At 42.4% G+C, this 19,353-nt stretch overlaps 1 protein-coding gene across 5 annotated transcripts; it reads left to right on the top strand.

Annotated features, from left to right (window-relative positions):
- Positions 1–519: 519 nt before the first annotated feature.
- Positions 520–19,170, top strand: creb5a (cAMP responsive element binding protein 5a). 5 transcript variants are annotated; one of them, XM_005928654.3, is made up of 11 exons: positions 520–659; positions 2,997–3,063; positions 3,388–3,481; positions 5,232–5,341; positions 6,632–6,888; positions 10,291–10,417; positions 10,681–10,752; positions 15,163–15,543; positions 15,630–15,896; positions 15,985–16,093; positions 17,594–19,170. In XM_005928654.3, the coding sequence occupies exons 2-11, from the start codon at positions 3,010–3,012 to the stop codon at positions 17,728–17,730; spliced, it is 1,608 nt and encodes a 535-aa protein (XP_005928716.1). In that variant the 5' UTR covers positions 520–659; positions 2,997–3,009; the 3' UTR covers positions 17,731–19,170. The 5 variants fall into 5 exon arrangements, with proteins under 5 accessions (XP_005928716.1, XP_042079553.1, XP_005928717.1 ...); XM_042223619.1 differs by having other exon boundaries at positions 593–659; positions 773–3,063; XM_005928655.3 differs by lacking the exon at positions 520–659 and adding an exon at positions 669–1,146.
- Positions 19,171–19,353: the final 183 nt, after the last annotated feature.

Raw genomic sequence — 19,353 nt, 5'->3', positions numbered from 1 at the left:
GCGGCATAGGCACACTTAAAATTTCTTCAGAAATTTTCGCTTTCTAGTTATTATTATTATTATTATTATTATTATTATTATTATTATGTTGCTTTGGGTGATGACAGGATGTACTTAACGTTTCGTTGAAATCACTTCAGGGTTTCAGCTTTATTTTCAAGCAAATAGTCTCATACGTTGACTGTCTAACGTTCTGAGAAGAAGAAAAAGACCCGGAGGCTCTCGCTCATTTGGACACGTAAACTCGATACAGACGCTGGAACGTCCCGTTTCAGACACACACCAAAAGTGGGGACAGGATAAAAAAACACAAAAAACAAACAAACACTTAACTGGGTCTCATCCGCCCACCCGGTCTGCCCCGTGTCCCGTCACGTTGCCGTTGGTGTGTCTACCCGGTGGGTCTGTCACTGACTCCGGTCCAGCACCACGCTGCTGCTATTGCTGCTGTTCCGTCCCGTCCCCCTCACCGTGTCGTAACCCCGCCCCTCTCAAGCCCTCTCTCCGTACGGGACCGCAATGATTTAGAAGTTCAGGAATCCCACGTGACGTCACCGGGAGGGTGATGTAATGCTTCTGTAAATAGAACGTATTGTAATCTCGCTCCAGTCCAACGTGGTTCCTCTCTGGAGCGCCGCTCGTCTACTCTCTACTTGTAGGTAAGTCTTTTACTTCCATTCACAAAACTTTCTAGCTCCGCGGCAACCGCTCTCCTGATACTGTGCCTTTATTATTTTTATTTTATTTTTTTTTATTTTGACGGTTTAAAAAGAAAAAGGAAAGAAAAGTTGACGGCGGAACTTTTTAGCGAGGTGTCCCGGTGAAGTCTCATCACCCAGCGGAAAGGTTGAGCGCTCCTGTCTATTTGGGGGGTGTGACAGCACTCTCTGTACAGCTGTGCCGGGCTTGTTTATGAGTTGAACAGGTTCCTTTACGGTGCGGTAGGAGGAAAAGACAACTCACACACACACACAAACACACATAAACACACACACACACAAATACCGGTCAAGTTCTTGAGACGCAGGCAGTGACCGTCCGGAGGACTTTTTGGTTAAGGACTGCGATTTAAATTGAGCAGAATGAGCTCCATGCCAGCTGCTGTCATGATTCATCCATCAGATACGGGGGACTTGAAGAAGTGTAGTGAGTAACTAAACCTGGCACCTTTTTAAAAATGATTTCTTTGATGCTTACAGGTGATATTAAAAGTTGTGCGTGTTTTTCTGTGAGTCATAGTAACCGAGTGTAAGTGTAGAACAATGACAGTTAAAAAATGAGGCGGGAAAACTTTTTTTGTCAACGTAAATCCTGTCTTAAACTGACAGTATGTTGCCTGGTCTGTTGTTGAGTTCATCCGTTAAGGATGACGTCATTGCGCATTGAAGTGCCCGCTCTGACAGAAGGTTTTGCTGGAAATGTGCTGAGTCTGCTAATCTTGTACAAGAGCAGAAAGAGGGGGCAGAGGGGTTACAAACTGGATGCTGGGCTTTAAATTTTTACATTTGTCTGTAAAATGTGAGCTTGTGAAACACTTCGAGTACAGCTGACTGTGGCACGCTGTTACATACTGCTGATACATAAAACTACTAATAAACCTGCTTTCTGTATTAGCTGAGAATCCAAAACTTAAATACTTTGATCAATCTCCGATCTTGCTGGAATTTTGGTGTTGTGATCACCTAGTTACTGGTTTATTTTCAAGCACACAAGCACACGCACACCTATGAAGTCACCTCTACTTGCCTGGGGTTGGAAAATGGGGGCTGAGGCAGGTTCGAACCTGTCACGAGTAGGCCTGAAGTGCAGCCCTCCCTTCGCAGGCTCCCACCCTCATTCCTTCTCTCTTCCATTCATTGTGTCCTCCTCCTCCTGCTTTCCTCTCCCTCTCTCGATCACTGCCACTTGCCCTTTCCATTTTCCTCGCCATCAACCTAATGTCACTCTCCACCTCCCACCCGTCCTCTCACTCAAACACACACACACACACACACACACACACACACACACACACACACACACACACACACACACACACACACACTTTCTTTCCACTTCTTATGGATGCCTTTACTTTTGCCCTCTCTTTCCCAACTCGTCTCTTCGGCTCTCAGTCTTTCCCATAACATCAGCACGCGCTTTGCTGTCTTCTCATTGCTCTCGGCTCACGCTTACACAAGGGGTGGGGGAGTGTGCAACCTGTGAATATGCTTCTCATAACCACCATCTCCTCCCACAGCAACACTGGTAACATTTGTTGACCCTTGTCACCTGTTGACACCTGGCTGAGGATTTGAAGACCTTCTTACTTTGTGCTTCAACAGCAGTCTTCAAATAATTCACAATTGCTCCACATCGGCGGCTTAATATCCTCGCAGCAGAGGCAACTGGGTCGGTTCTGGGTTGGCACTGCAAGCTGGTTTATTACTGTGACTCTCATCAGCATTTGTGTTGATAATTTTATCCCAGTGACTTGATGTAAGACATGGCGAGCACTTATCCTTTCATCACACCAGTATTATTAACTGATACCCCGATGAAAGCCTAATTGTAGCCTGAAACAATTGCACTACACTTAGTCCCCACTCCAAGTGAAAAGTAAAGCTCCCAATGCTGGAAGGCTTTGATGCCCTTCTTGTGTTTACGTGTAATTACTAACGAGTAATGAAAGGCTGGAAAAAACATGGTTTGTACGCTATAGGGCTCGTCCTAATACCTAGTGTATGCTCTCACCCCCGTCCGTTGGCACCAAAGGGATCATTTTCGTCAACTTAATATTGTGTCTCAGGAAGAAACATCCATCATCTGTGGCAACTATCTCATTACACACGGCTTCCACAATAAAGGCACGATAATAGGTGAACAGTATGTGAATTATCCGTGTAAATACAAAACATAAAACAGGGAACCTCAGGCTGCCTGCTGGGTGAGCTCATCTGAGCTGTGATCTGAGACTGCAGGTAAATAAATTCTTCTCACTTCTTCTGTTTGTGCAGGCTTGTGTATGACATGAATGACAAACAGGACAGGCCTTATATGTGCGGCGCCCCAGGCTGCTCTCAGGTCAGTAGAATGCTATGTACGTGTGGCATTACAAGGGCTGTAATGGTCATTTTAAAAAAAAACAACAAAAAAAAAACCAGGATGTCAGACCTAATCATCAATGAAATGAGTAACGATCAAGCTGTAGAATATAGGAGGAGTTGCTGATAAATACAAATGTTTCTGAAGTGATGAATAACCTAAAATACTTAACAGACTAAGAGCATCATGATGTCTTAGTCAGCTTAAGAGGTAATCAGCTGCTTTAACTGAGAAAATCATCCCGCGTGTCACACAGCTGCACGCATCCCTTCACATCTCTCTTCCTGTGTTGGTGTGCTGCAGCGCTTCCAGTTAGAGGAACATCTGATCATCCACAGGCACAAGCATGAGATGACCCTCAAGTTCCCCTCCATAAAGACAGATGCAGCATTCACAGGTAAGGAAGAAAATGAGCTTCTCTGAGATTTCATCCTAGTCTCCCAGTGACCGCATCTCCTGGCTGCACATGTCTGTGGTGAAACTTCCTCCTTTTCAAGATCAGTGCTTGATATATATTTTTTTTAAAAAGATGACGATATACTATACAGTATGAAGTCAGATAACCCACCAAAGCAAGCTTCCTTCCCTCAAACAGACTACAAATGGTCTTGTGTTGCAGCATGTACAGTATACTCCATCAGATTAGAGCCAAAACACAGATAACAGCACTTTGATTTAAAAACGTGGAGAGTAGGTCTCTGCACGGCCCATGTAAAACACAGTATTTCACTGCTTCTAGAGCTCATGGTTTTAATTTAGCACAATTTAGCCATCATTTAAATGTATATTAATCATTACTGTGCTCTGTATTTCCAACACAAATATTCATGAGGAGTGAAAATAAAATTCCAAAATTGTTTAATTGTTTCTAATTCAGTTCTATGCAACAGACTGATAATAGCAGAAAGACTGCTGAACCTTCTCCGATTGTTTTAAAAGCACTGATATTGTAAATTCATCCTCTTCCTATTTTTTTAAGGATGTTTTTTTCTACAAGAGGAAAGATAAGGATTCTTCCTGTTTCAAGATCTGCTAAGTCAGAGAAAATTTCTTTAGCTTGTTTTGTGTGTCTGTGTGTAGATTCAGTGTCCGGTCATGTGTTTCAATGGCAAAAATAAGAATTTAGGAAAGGTTTGCTCTTAAAAAAAGTAAGCATCTAACAACAGTTGACAATTTCACTCAGACTATATCAAACACATTTGCAGTGATTTCCAGGGAAACAAATGCCCCATTAAGATTAGTCCCATTGTGAACGGCTGTAAAATGCTGATTCTGCATCTAAATTAACTTTGCAAGCCTCACATTTCTGTGTTATGCACTACCTGCTCAGGCTACAGTAGTAGTATTAGTATCTTTAACGTCAAAACAACCTCCAGACGATCATTTAAACACAGTTTTTAAATATTGTGCTTCCACATTAACATTTCTGTGAATACATACTGACCATGAGCAGGAAGCAGTGGCTTGGCTGCTTGTAGAAAATATGAGTAAGTATGAGCCCCAATGCCAAAACAAGAAGAATTTCCACCTCATCTTCAGCCCGGACTACAGCAACATATGAGCGTAAGCTGGCTTTTGTGGTGGAATCAATGCAAAGCAGTACAACCAAAATATTACCCCATCGCCAGTGGAAGCCGTGGTGCTGAGAAAAGTGTAGCCACACAAGAAAGGTGAAATCATAAAAGTCATGGAAGCCATGCTGCGATGTTTTGGCTTCATTTTTGTGACAATTTTGGAGGCGAACGTGGCTGTTGGTGTCAATGTTTTCCCCAAAGATTTGTCTGGATGTAAACAACGGCGCAAGATCTGGCCTCTGCAGACTCTCCCTCTGCACCTCCGTCCTGCAGCCTGTCACGCCTCCTGCAGGAACTCCCCTGTCAAAACAAAAACCCTCATGTGACCTCTGACCTCTATGTGTTTAGACGGCTCAGGGAGAGACAGACTGATGTTATCAGACAGAGACGGAGAGCTCAGCTGAGAGGAGACTCGTTCCTCTTCTTCCCATGACGACCTGCACCACTGTTAATTTAGAAAGCAAAAAAAGCTTAAACTACAGTCTGTTTTGGCAAGTGCTTCAAATTTTTTTAAAAAGCAAATCCGTTTTTATTTCCCTCTCTTTTGTTTCCATTTGGATGCAATGACTCTAGACCAGACTCCGACGCCGACACGATTTCTGCAGAACTGCGAAGAGGTTGGTCTCTTCAAGGAGATCGAGAAAGAATTTCTTCAAGCACAAGAGGAGGAAAACAAGAAGCAGGTAAGTCTGACAAGTTTTTTATTATCATATTATTTTATTTCACTTAAAATAAACCATCAGTTCTAGTCTGACGTTAGCTGGAAAGAAGCAAGGATTAAGACATGATGCAGATCCGTCCCCCGGTGCTGCTGAGAGTTTATGTTTTGAGTGACACTTGTTTGTGAGGGAGTCAGGCCCGGTCAGACAGCTGCAGATATCTGACCTGCTGCAGGAAAGACACACCGAGCGATCACATTCTACCCTGTAAATTAAACAGCTAGTCGTCACACTCAGAGACAACTAAACAAGTGCACACACTCTCATCGCTGTCACCACAGGCATTATAAGAGAGAAATGTGGCACTCAAAGCAATTAAATCAAAATATTTGGGGCGATTTTGAAAGAGCATGTATAGAGAGTGGTAGTATGACTATCAGGGGGGGAAAAGCTTTTTAAAGCTTGATTTTGGAGGCAAAGACAGTTCAATTCATTGTTATTTATATGGCACCTAATCACAGCATCACTCACCTCAAGACTTTAATGTAAAGGCTCTACAATACTAGAGCAAAAAAACCCAAATTAGATGATCTCCAATGAGCAAGCACTTGGTGACAGTGGGAGGGAAAACACACACTTGGAAACCTCTAGCAGAACTAAGTTCAGAGGGGGGCAGATTGGGGGTGGCTGAGGGGAGGGGAGGCAGACAGGACAAAAGACGTGCTGTGGAAGAGAGCCAGAGATTAATAATAACCAATGATTTAATGCACAGTGGTGTATAAACACGTAGTGACTGAAGAAACACTCAGTGCATCATGAGAGGGTCACCTGATCCAGCCCTAACTATATATTTTATCAAAAAGGAAAGTTTAAGCCTAATCTTAAAGATAGGAGCTTGTTCCTGAAAGCTGAAGGCTCTTCCTCCCATTCTACTTTCAAGTACCCTAGGAACCATAAGTAAACGAGCAGTCTGAGACCAAAGTGCTCTATTGGGATGATATGGTATTATGAGGTCTTTAAGATACGGTGGGGACTGATAGACAGAAACCTTTTAAGTGATTTGACACATTTGACAGGTGAGTGTATATAAGCAATATTAATCTCCCTGTGAACAATGAAATTAAAGTTAATATAGGTAATGCTTAAAAAAACTGCTCTGCCACATCTCATGATGGCTGCCATGTGTCTGCGTTAGTGTCTAAAAGGACTTTGACTGGCACCGTAATCTCTGATCGTAAAAGACTTCAATCATTTACTGCCCCACAAGTTTACAATGGTCTCAGCTGTTTGTCTTTTTTTTTATTCTTTCCACAGTCGCTTTCTCATAATGGGCCCTCCTGTATGAGCCAGCACCAGCTCAAACCCCAACATCAGCTCCAGCACCCACCCCAGCCTCAGCACCCACATCCCCAACCACCGCTGCATCATCCCCAGACTCATGCACTGCATCATCCCCAGACACATGGCCCCATGATGGCCCCTAGCTGCAGCCTGGCCGCCCAGCAAGCCCTGTCCTCCTCCCAGTCTGGATCAGTCATCACCCAGGCTACCTCCACCCTAACACACTCCGAGTAAGTTCACACAGACACACACACACACATTTACCTACAGGCATCGAAACACATATATGTGTATCTTACATTTTCCCTACATCGCACACGCAAACACATTTCCTTTTCTCATTCTTTCTTTTTCCTCCTGTTATGGACGCATTATAAATCATTCCGCCGCTCACAAGCTGGCGTTTCCGCTGCATAATTCATCACTTCATTAACGAAGTGAGAGGAAGAAGCAGGAAAAAAATTATACGTCAGTTTAGTGAGAGAATTAAGTAACTCCAAAAGTGATGAAGAACCACTGCATAAAAAGCCACTCAGTCCCTTAGATGCTACCCACCCCACCATGCAGCTACTGTCTCTGTTACATGTCTGCAAAGACTCAGAACCAGACCGGAGTCTCTCAGCGCCTGGGCAGCTTCCTTGGCTCCCTGGTTATCACCCAGTTCTACAGACAGATTAGAGGAGTTCCTGTCTTTCATCTGACCAGCTCCCTGCAGCTGCTCCCACTCCTCCTAAAAGGCCGGCTATGAATTTGTGAAACCTAGTAAACAGTCCGCCCTCACAAGTTCTCATAATACACACATACAGGGTTCATTATGTATTCTGCTCTTCATTATGCTGTATATTTACAGCATTCTGTTTGATAAGGAAAAAAAGGTGTTTTCAAGTACTTATTTAATTGTTTACTGACTAATATTACTTGCAACTTTAGGTAATACAAGTAATTTTCATCTCTAATTTCATAAAGAAAAACGAACTAATGCCTGCCACAGCAACATAATTAAATAACTTCACTTGTTTATAATAACGTGTATATCAGGTTACCTTAAAAATTAAACTTAAAAAAACTGAACATTAAACTGTTTATGTGTAACTTTTTATTTAAAAAAATTTCACATATGTCTTTGTCTGCCTCTTAAAATGTTTTTCAGCTAATACAAGAAATCTACCCTTTTCAGTCGACTTTAATCACTAACAGAAACAGTGTACCTCATATTCTGGGCAATAAGCACAACATGAAGCCTACAGCTTTATTGGGACTAAAGCATTTCACAGTTAGGCCGGTGGATTATCCAGATTAACTCTATGAATGTTTCTAGACAGAGAAAATGCTGTTGTTTGTTTTTTCAGTGTAAACTTTAATTGCTTTAACCTCTAAGCTGTGGTGCTTTAAAATAGGAAAAACTGGAATGAGAAAATGTTTGTATGTCACTTCATTTGAAAGGCATCGGCCTCTAGTTTCTAAACATTTGCCAGTTTAGAATGTGGAGGACCAAAACCTAACCCTAACCTTACCCCTAATCCTGTAATAATAATAATGATAATAATAATAAGCATTTTTGGGCCTGTTTGTCTTTATTCTTGTGCCATCAGCCCACCGATAAATACACCTGTACGGGCCTAGGCACACTCACATATTTCTACAAGTTGGAACCATTTAAATTTGCTTGAGAAGATTTTGACTTATATAGTTTTTCTTTTTTTAGTGTAACATTTTCTCTACCAGTCCTAGTTATTACAGCAATGTCATTTTTGCATTTATGACTATTTTAAGGCTTTATTAATTCACAGGAGAGCAGATGTATGATATTCTGAGATCAAACTGGACACGTTGTGATTAAAAAAATATTTTTTTGTGTGTTTTCTGGGGTTTAGTTATGCTAAATATAGTAAATAGCGATTCCCGCCCAAATGTCAATCTTACATAAAAGTGCCTCCATCATCTCCATCAAACCGATGGTTTCTGCTTGCAACACATACTGTAGACAAACAAAAGGCTGTCAAATCTGTTGTTGATTAGATGAATCAAGGTGCCACAAGTGAGTCAGTGACATAATTAGCTCCAAACATCTGTCCAGGCTCAGACAGGACGTGACAGGACAGTGGGGAGCGAGCTGACAGTCATTTATGGCAGCATTAATCAGTGCCAGCTGAATCCAGACAGCATGTTAGTCAGTGAAACCCGCTAAGAGTTACTAAGTGAACTCTGGATCGGGCATCTGGCTGTTTCCCCAAGTGTTTACCACCGGTTTCCATAGTGACCTGGTCTGAATGTCTGGCTGCTGGCCTGGTAGAACTGTTGTGGTTATGTTAGGAAATGCTGTTTTGGTTTGTCTGCGCTTTGTTGTATTCTAAAAGGGTCGCATACCCCCAGATTCGGTGATGACATCATTGATGATGACCTCAGCGTGGCCATGCAGGCCCACGCTGTCCGACTGGCAAAGAGCCAGAGGGGTTAGGTCAGCACATGGCACCCTGGGTCTCTGGATCCCCCCCGCTCTGATCTGCAGGCTTTGCACCTCCCTCTCGGGCTGTCATTTTTCTCCACGTCTTTCTTTTCTTTCCATTTTTTTTAAACTTCATCACTCTTTCTCTTGTCAGCGCTTTACCTCAAAACTCTGTTTACAGCTCTCTCCTGGCATACAATAACACATCAGTGCTTTTTGATCACATTGGAGTGTTTAAGGGCTCTCAGAGTCTCCTCAGTAACATTTGTTTCTAGTGGTTGGCAGCTTTGATTTGCCAACTTGCCAATGTTTTGACACATCTGCCTCTGAGACTTCTCCGCCATCCCAAAACAATGAGGCTCAGTGGAATTTAGGTTGTGCTACTCCCCATGTCAAAAAAGTTCAACAGCAACATCTTTGCCTAGAGAACTTAATATTCTGGACAATAAGCAGAACACCCTGTCAACAGTTTCGTAAGGGACTATTTCCTCCGTAGAAAGTAGTTCCAGTAAAATCTGTTAAATGTATGAAATAAACAGGATGACTGAAATGCTGCTTCTAGAAAGATATACTCCTGCTTTACTTTAGGAAACTGTGCCAACTCGTTGCTCAGACGAAGGTAAGCCTGCCAGCTAAAATCACTTATCTTTTCCTTTTGAAAAAATATTTGAAGTAAGTAGTAGAAATCAAACATGATGTTAGTTCAGCCAAGTTACCCTCACCTGCAGTGGTAGCAGATCAGCTGATCTCAGTGCTAGCCTACATCATCAGCTGATGGCTCAGCTGATACCCTTGTAAACAGTGGGAGGGCTATTTTAGCTGCTGTAGCACATCTGCAAGCCACTTTGCAACCCACCTCTTCCCTAGCTCAGTGGCATATCTGTTGCCACTGTTACCAGCTCTGTTTTGTGTGAAGGTCCTACACATTAAAGTGCAGGGAGGTCCCAGAACAGAGCCATTCTGCTGGCTTTGTATGCATTTTTTGTTTGTAGATTTGGAGACAGCTTCCCCTAAAAATAAGACGATATGACCATTCTCACATCTCACCTCCATCTGCCATTAAGACCCAGCTATAAATGTTTCAACTTGCACCTCTTACTGAACCTGGTTTTATGAAACTTTGGCTGTGGACGGCTCTCTAGCATGACCCGTCTCTATCGCTCTCTCCCTCTTCGGCTCACCACAGGCCGGTTCCCGGGCCGCTGTCGTGCCTCCTTCACATGCGGAACAGACACAGGCAGCCGCTGCCAGCCTCCTTACCTGGCACCCTGCCAGACCCCGCCATGCAAGGGGCATCTGCTCAGCACATGACTGTAAGTATGGAAGGGGATGGTGTTTGTCATGTTCAGACTCCCACACATTCAAACACGCATGCCTGATGATTTATAGATGCAGGTATAGTGGACCCATGACAGGAAAATTCACTTTTGTGGATAAATTAATCAAAATGTCAAAACTCCAGATGGATGTGACCTTTGGGGGAACTCTTCATACTTGAGGTTTATGTGGATACAAGCTGCTGCTTCCCTTTGTCACAGCTGAAAGATTCTTTTTGTGTCTACTGTTTCTTCTTCAGATGGAGAAGCAGATGTCTTGTGCAATGGGTATACCGGCTCCTGTACACAACCCCTCCTGTTCTTCACCCCAGGTAGGTGATCATCAGTCAGTCTGACTACCTTTCCCACTATTTCCATTATTGGAGCTAATAACATTATATTAGCATTACACTAATAATGCATTACACCACAGCTGTTTATGAAGAGTGGATTTCTGCATGTTTCATCAACTCCCAGCATATTATATCTTATCCTAACGTTTTGGTTGTCTGTGGTTCAGGAGGCAGAGTGAGGTTGAGTGAGGTAAGCTAACAATTGAAAGGTTGGAGGTTCAATCCCAGTCTGCACTTTGAATCTTTCTGTGGCAGGATTCTGAACCCTGCTGCACTCGGTGTGTTTTATTGTTAGACAAAGCACTTAGGTGTAAACTAAAGTGCTATATGAATGACTGATTGGGTGACTGAGGCTTATAGTAAGCTCAGTTAGAACAGAGATGTCCATTATATATACCCTTTACCATCATGCTCCAGCTCATAACACTGTGTATCATCATCACTCAGAACATCCGGTGCAATGTTACTAAAGTCTGTAAAGTAGGAGTGTGTTTGTGTGTGTATAATAACTTATACTGATCTCATATTCTGATATCTTTATATTGATATATATGTATTTGAATATATTTTTGTCTTAACTATATGCACCACTCAGAGAGTTGCTCCAAATTTGGTTGTACACCTGTAGAATGACAAATAGTCGCGTTCTATTCTAATCTGTTCTATAATGGCTCAAAATGTGGGTGATTTTTCAATAAAGACAAATTCATAGTGTTATGTAACACTTAAAAAAAAGACACCCGGCCTCACCTTCTGCCTTTGCCATAGTCCTTTCTAATCAGCACAGACAGGAAATAGAATGTAACTCTACCCCCAAACACACACACACACACACATTGGGCCACAGGAAGTCACAATCTACATGCTCCCCTGTGGCTTTCTCAGTTGTTTTATTTCCCTTGCGTCAACAAGCGTGCGATCTTTTCGCTTGTAAATTTTACATATCCTCTTTTCACCTGCATCTGGAATTAATAGTTAAAAATATTTTGCTATCAAAAGCTACTTCAAATGGGAAAACTGTGAAATAGCCCCACACACACAAACACACACACAGGCATAGACACAGGTTGTGGCTTCTTGTGGACGAGCTCGCATACAGAGTGGCAACTGAAAAGTGGTTTCAGATTGCGGAGCCACTCAGGTGGCAAGTTTACTTCTGACCCTCTTTTCTTACACTCTCTCACACACACACACACACATACATAAAAGGGTACCCGATGACCCAACACATTCTTACCTTACCTTAGCTTTTATTACTGAAGCAACTCCTTACTTTAAACCTTAATCCTGATGCAGAATCTTAACCCTCAAACAACACTTTGACTTTTTGTCAGGTTTTTAACACTCACCAAGATGCAACACATTTGTTCCACAAATGTCCTCAGTGGACGCAAAGAGGTGGAGTGAGTCATCTACATATTGGTTTGTCAGTGGTTCGGTCCGGGATACTTACCCCCCCCCCCCCCCCCCCCCCCTCGCTGCACCTACTGTGAGTGTATGTGTTGTAGGTAACGTTCCTAAAGTACACAGAATAAAGTGCTGCATGAATGTGTGTGTGTGAGCAGGTGAATGAGTCTTGTAGTATAAATCTAAGGAATTATATTGGTCCTCGGAAAGGTTTTTCTTTTTCGAAACAGGCCTCCGCTTATTTAAAACATCAGAAAGTGTGTTAACGTGCCTCTGTTGTACAGTAACGCTACACTCAGCTCAAGTGGAAAAGTAAACATTTGACAAGTGGATCAGTGTTTCATGTACAGTTTTGTGTCTTCATTCACTGATCCCTTCAGACAGAAATATCAACGTGGTGTGTCATCCAAGCCAAGGAGACCCATGATGTAATCGCCGGCCTCAGTGTCAGGGTGTTTCTATCTAGTAAACACAACTGAAGGACTCGTGTCCCGCTCTATTTAGTGTGTGTGTGTGGCTGTGCGTGTGTGTATGACTGGCAGCCTGGCTGGCTGGTAAAGCTGGCACAGACAGCTCAATGACCTCATCCTTGGCACCAGTTAAATGTGCTCTCTTTTTACTTCACTGAATGGTGAAGAGAGAGAGAGAGCGAGAGAGAGAGAAATCTGCTTCTTCTCTTAAAGAAATATTGTGTAACAGGGAGCAGATAACAGTATTGCCAGGGAGGGACTGGAATGGGGGGGGTGATGTCATGCTCCAAACATGACCTCTCCCTCTCTTGCTTTTCTCTGCTGAGTGTTGGAGAAAGGTGAGATGAGGTTTAATTTAGCTCGTACAGTCTGTTTAGTCAGATGATACACGGGAATGATAAAGTGTGAAGGTATCAAGCTGCAGACGGCAGCATTTATTGGAACACGTTATCCCTCTCATCAACAGTTGTCTTCGCAGTTGCGGACGCTGAGGAGAAGTGGCGAGGATGGAAAAGAAGGAGGGTTTGACCCGCAGATATTGTTTGCATCGAAGTGCAGGACGCGGCTTGAAGTGGCCCGTTGCTTCAAAGAGAACCTGCTGTTACTAATTTAGCAGGCGTTAAGGATAAACCATAGACTGAACACTATGACTCAAGTCTTTTGACTGTAGCCACATTTTTTTTTTAGTTTGGAGTCTAAAGTTACCATATTTGGGGAAAGAAAGTTGAGTTCTTAGAAGGCTGTATCCATACACTGTATGGGTGAACTGCACAGCCACAGATGGCCGCTAATTAGTAATTTTCTTGCTATGATATATAAAATGAAATGTAGGAATTTCAGGCCTGTAGTGGAAAGAAAAAAAGCTGTCTCACTTGACCTTTGTAAACATTTTCCATTTGAGTTTATAGACTCAGTTTATGCGCCATACAGATAAAAAAAAAAATGAGGTCTGCTTCATAAATCTTGATCATACTATGGTTCAAAAGACCACATTGGCTATTGAGCTGACAATCACAAGTCAGTAGCCAATAGTCAGACCCGCCCCTCTCTTTCACGTCCATTCTTCACAAGCAAAACACCGTCGCCAGCTTGAGGCTTCAAAGCGGGACCTCAAAGCAGTGCGTGACGTCAGGGCAGCTACGTCCATCTTTTATACTGTCTGTGGTTCTTATCTACCTCAGATATTATGATGTCATCAAATTGCCTAGCAGCTACACATCCAAAGGGCTAAAATTATCAACTTGTAGTGTTTATCCACTGATAACACCTGATAAAGGCATCGTATCATTTTAATTTCACAGACGCATTATTATTTTTTTCCATGCACTAGTACTAATAAAATACTAAAAGAAACCCTCACGCAACAAAGTGGAAACAGTCACTTGCTGAATTGCTCGTTTGTGCCGTAAGCCACACAACAATTGATAATTCCATTAAAAATGCTCAGTCCAGAGGTCCAGTTCAATGACTGGCCAAAACTGGCCACTGTCAAACTTTAAAAGTGTAATTAGAAGAATGACAAAGAAATGAAACTGCAATACAATTTCTATTAGGGGAGTATTCACAGAGACCAAAACCATTCTTTCAGAAGAGTTTAATCTTGCTTTTTAATGCTGTTAAGTTGGGCGTTTTAACATAGTCATCTTTCCTTTTTGACAAAGCATATAGTCAAGGCTGGATCAGGTCACGCTGAATCCTCCTTTAGTTTCACTGCAATAGCTCTAGGCTGCTGGGAACTTCCCAAGTGTTTCTTCTTCACCGTTCCTATGTGTTTTCACACACTCTGCATTGAATCGTGAGCTATTATTCATCTCTGGTTCTCCTCCAAAGTGTGGTTTTGTCCTGTCTTCCTCCCCTTGCCCCCAACTGGTCACGGTAGATGGCCGCTCCTCCCCGAGTCTGTTTCTGCTGGAGGTTTCTTCCTGTTAAAAGGGAGTTTTTCATTCTCACTGTCACCGAAGTGCTTGCTCATAGGTCATCTGATTGTTGGGGTTTTCTCTGTTTTCTTTGAATTATTCTAGGGTTTTTAACTTACATTATAAAGCACCTTGAGGCGACTGTTGTTGGGATTTGGTGCTATATAAATACAGTTGAACTGAATTGAACAGTTGTCTGTTGGGATTGTCTCACTGTGCAAGCCAGCCTCGTGTGGTCATTTGAGGAACTGCAGTTTTATGGCCTTTCTGTGTGGTTATAGGGCTTCTGAGCATTCTCTAACATATTGACCATGAAAGGGGTAAATAAATATCTTTATAATCCAACATGTAAAAGAAAAGGAAAGTCTTCCTCAGTTGAATTCACGTTAATTGTTTGTATTTTCTTAATCTGGTTACTAGTATATACTTATTATCCTCTGAACACAGTTCAGAGGCTGATATCAGAGTGGATAGTGGTTAGATCTCTTCAGATTTCTAAATCATTGCACATAGAAGTGATAATAATTTAACTTTTTAATAGCATCACATGATTAATTAACTTGTTCTTTTTTTGTTTATTATCTATTTCGGCTCAGAGATCCAAGCAGACATTGGGCCACCATTATCAACAGCACCACCCAGGAATGATCACCATCAGTAACAATGTGCCACCCATGGGCCACATGATAGAGATGATGCCACAGCGTCACCAGACACCTCCACTACAACAACAACAACCACAACAGCAGCACCACCATCATCATCATCCTCAGCCTCATCCCTCACAGCTTCCGCCTGTGCCTCTTACCTACCAACAGCGGTGCCATGCTCCCCACCCACAGCATCTTGGTAGCACCCAGAGCCACCAGCTGCACCAGGCAGGGAATTTACCACCTCACGCTCAGGCTCACCAATCACCGCCTTCACATTTACACCCAGGCTCCCCACCTGCACCTCCACTGTCTGCTCCTGCGCAGGTATAATGCTTTATATTTAACGATGGCTGGGTTTTTTGTGCATTCAAGCACAGTTACTTGAAAAAGTTGTTGTTTTTGTTCTGCAGTTATCACCAGTTGCACAGCAGATGCAGCCTTCTCAGCCATCTCACACTCATGCAGTGCAGGCAGGCGGTAGCTGCAGTGGAGGTGGTGTAGGAGGGGGCGGAAACCGTCGAAGGAGGACAGTAGAGCAGGACCCCGACGAGCGAAGGCAGAAGTTTCTGGAACGTAACCGGGCCGCAGCCACCCGCTGCCGACAGAAGAGGAAGCTGTGGGTGTCATCACTGGAGAAGAAAGCTGAAGAGCTGACGCACACAAACCTTCAGCTACAGGTGGGATGTGCTCTGAGCACAAGACACACTCACATCAACACAACCCACACTTCGAGAGTGCTTACCATTTCACTGTGTTTGCTTCCAGAACGAGGTGACGTCACTGAAGTCGGAGGTGGGTCAGCTGAAGCAGATTCTGCTCACCCACAAGGACTGTCCTGTCACTGCTCGGCAGAGGGAGGCACAGGGGTACCCCAGTGAGTAAAACCCCCCTTCCCTGCAACCCTGTGTAGAAATCTCACCAGCTTTTCCAGATGCCTGACACCAGTCATCTCCATCCACCACTGAGGGTGTAATTCACACATTAAACCTTGTGTACCCACAATTACACATGCACTCGCTATTACACAGGGGGTTCTTAAACTTCTCGAGGCCAAGAACCCCTAAGAGGGGAGAAAATGTTTTCTGATTTAAATGCAGCTTTACCTGCTGACTTAATATAGATAATAATTAAAGCTACTTGCTAGCCCGCATGTCAAAAAGACAAGAAGCCGAACAGCTGGAATGGTTAATTACACCCTGAGAAAAGTGTGTGATAGCTGATGATAGACTGACGTGATGTGTCACAATCACATCTGATGGCGAGCTTCTGTCAGCCCAAAGATAACACAGGCAGGAGTAAATGTCCCCATCTGTAAATATGCACTTTTTATTATAAAATTATTTTTTTGCAAATTATTTGCCCTTTGACTTTTGGATGCAGACACCTGGTGCTCCCACTTTGAGAACCACTGCTCTACACACCGAGGACCTTAAAGTGGACCTATTATGCTTTCTCCTATTTTCTGTCATATATACGCACTGTTATTAAAATTGGTACCAGTTTTTTATGTATGTACATGTGAGCAAAGAATTTGTTTTTTCCTCATGGACATGGATGTGTATGATGTCAAGAGAGGGGATATCCTTATGTGGTTATGTCAGGTATGCAGCCATGGCTGTGAGCACAGAAGCCCCACCCAACCTGCTTTTCAAACCTTCTGTTCTGGGCACAACAGTTGTTTCAGAAAGCTGACTAAAAAGGGGAGGGAGACGAAGGGACAAACAGGAATTATCATGAAAAATGAGCATAATAGGTCCACTTTAAACTGTGTCTTAAAGTGCTAAACAAACAGCACAAAAGACTAAAGTAACTGTTGCTTTAAACCCCGCTGTGTCCAAAAAAATTAGCAATGCACTTTTGAAGAGATCAGGGGAAAAAAAGCACTGCACTCTTGATTTAATTTAAAGGAATATCAAGTTTGTCCTTCTGTTTTAATGAACCACACCGCAATGGTATTTGAGATAACTTGTAGTACCATGCTACTAGCATTGTTTTGCCTTGCATGAAGCTAGCAGGGAACAAGTTGCCTTTCTTGCACTCCACAGGCGGCTTCAAGTTTATGTCAAACAGTGACTGAAACTGACCTGTAACGAAAGATATTTAAAAAGTGAAACGCTGTGGCCTAAGCAGACAAAGACGTATGTGTCAAGAGTTTCATAGAACAAAGAGAGATGCAATATTGGCACATTTCATATTCATATATTTCTACTGTTCTTTATACATGTATGTACAGTATTCAATTGTTAAAATAAATGAGCTATTTTCATTTAATCTCAAATGCCGTGGCTTTTTATTTGATGCCTACAATCTCCAACACCAAAAAGCAGAGAGTCAGAACTTTATAAGTGACTTTGACAGCTGTCTCTATGTCCAGCTGCAGGGGTGAGCCCTGGAAGAAGTCCCACCCCTGCAGGTCCTGGGTTTGATCTGCAAGCCATCCAACATAACAGCATCTCCACTTCCTCGACGTCTGGAGGCGATTCGGGCCACGACCTCCAGCCCGGACACTAGCCTGCAACGTATAGGTGAAATCCCAAACTGGATAGGATTGGGATTTTATAAATCCACGTGAACGCTTGAGGTATTTTTCAACACGATCAGCAGATTTTCTGTGAGAAGATCGGAAACACTTACTGAGAGAGAGATAGATCTGTCGCTTCATTTCTCCAAACAGGTGCATAAAATGCACTTTCTGAAAGCCTTGTTAAAACTGTGATGGCAACTGGATCCTGTGTTTATTCAGATAATGTCTGTTTTCTTTTGACATGAGCCTAACGTTGCCTCCTACCTACTCGCTATGCACACACACAGTCATGACACATCTTTTTAGTATCATTCTCTGGCATATCTTGCACTAATTCAGAAAAAGAGACTATAACTTTTTTTTTTGTTTGTTTTAATTGGGCAGCTCCAAGTGCACCTTTTTCCATTTTTGAGCAGAGGCAGCTTACCTTAAATAACACAACAAAGTTTTTGTTGTTTTGGGTGTTTTTTCTACAGGTAATTCAAATTACAAGATAAATATTTTATCCTAAAATTTCCCATTTCATTGATTTGTAAATATTAGTTAATTAAACCTGCAACTGTGTTGGAAAGCCACTGAAAACAGTATTTTCTTTAAGGCACTTTTTTGTGACTGCCTTGAGTCACTGAGTAATTATAAACTACACTTCATGTCTCAGTCCCTGCTAGTTTAATTTAACTTACACAGAAGTTACACTTTTTGTACTGTAAAGACGCTGACAATCGCTGTAAACCTAATGCAAAAATTAAAAAAAATATTATTATGGTATCTTTTTGTGAATCATTGAAATGTGTTTTTACAACGTCAGATCTGTCAGATTCATATTTGTTTGCCTTTAATTTTGGTCAGCTGGTGGCTGTGAGCAGTGAGACTGTGGTTCTGTACTTGCGGTGCGGTCTATCCTGCCATCTAGTGACTGTTTTTATTAGTGAGAGCAAAAATAAGAGTAGTCATCAAAGTGTGACCAGGATTGTTTCTGTCTCGTCTCATACGCAGACAGAAAGACTTAAGATGAACTTTCTGCATGTTCTTCCTGTGGAGATGTGAAGGTCAGCCCTGTGATGGCCTGGCTACCTGTGCAGGGTGTACCACCTCAAAGTCTGCTGAGATCCTGGATAACTGGGCAACTACTAACAAAAGTGTCCCAGACTTCAAAGGATAGCTCTCCCAAAATGTAACCTATTGTTAACCAGTTTTTGAAAATATCAGCCACAGACATGACTGGCTTCTCTTGAAAATAGTAAAAGTAAGCAATACTTTACTTGTGATGCTTAAAGTCCCCCCAAAATGTATTTTACTAAACTCTTTTGAGGATTTATGACCTAGTTACTCAAATATATCCACAAGCTTCGCTGTGGGGTCGTTATGCATGCATCTATCCATGACTAGAGGCGCGATGTCCACCCTCATATGCTAGCTCCAAGGTTATTATGGTTAACTGAAACGAAACTAAAAAAAATAAATATTATTAAAAAAAAAACCTTGAGTTGACTAAAATAAAAATTGAAAATGGCATTTTGAAAGAAATTAAAGCTAAGTGAAATGATTTTGTGAACTTGGAAACTAACTGAAATAAGATAATAATATAAAGGAAAGAATACTAGTTTCAG

The sequence above is a fragment of the Haplochromis burtoni genome, unplaced genomic scaffold, assembly GCF_018398535.1.
Source record: "Haplochromis burtoni strain Fernald_Lab_line unplaced genomic scaffold, NCSU_Asbu1 Contig_116, whole genome shotgun sequence".
NCBI lineage: Eukaryota > Metazoa > Chordata > Actinopteri > Cichliformes > Cichlidae > Haplochromis > Haplochromis burtoni.
Note: the sequence above shows the minus strand (reverse complement) of the source record. Positions and strands in the feature narration are given on the sequence as shown.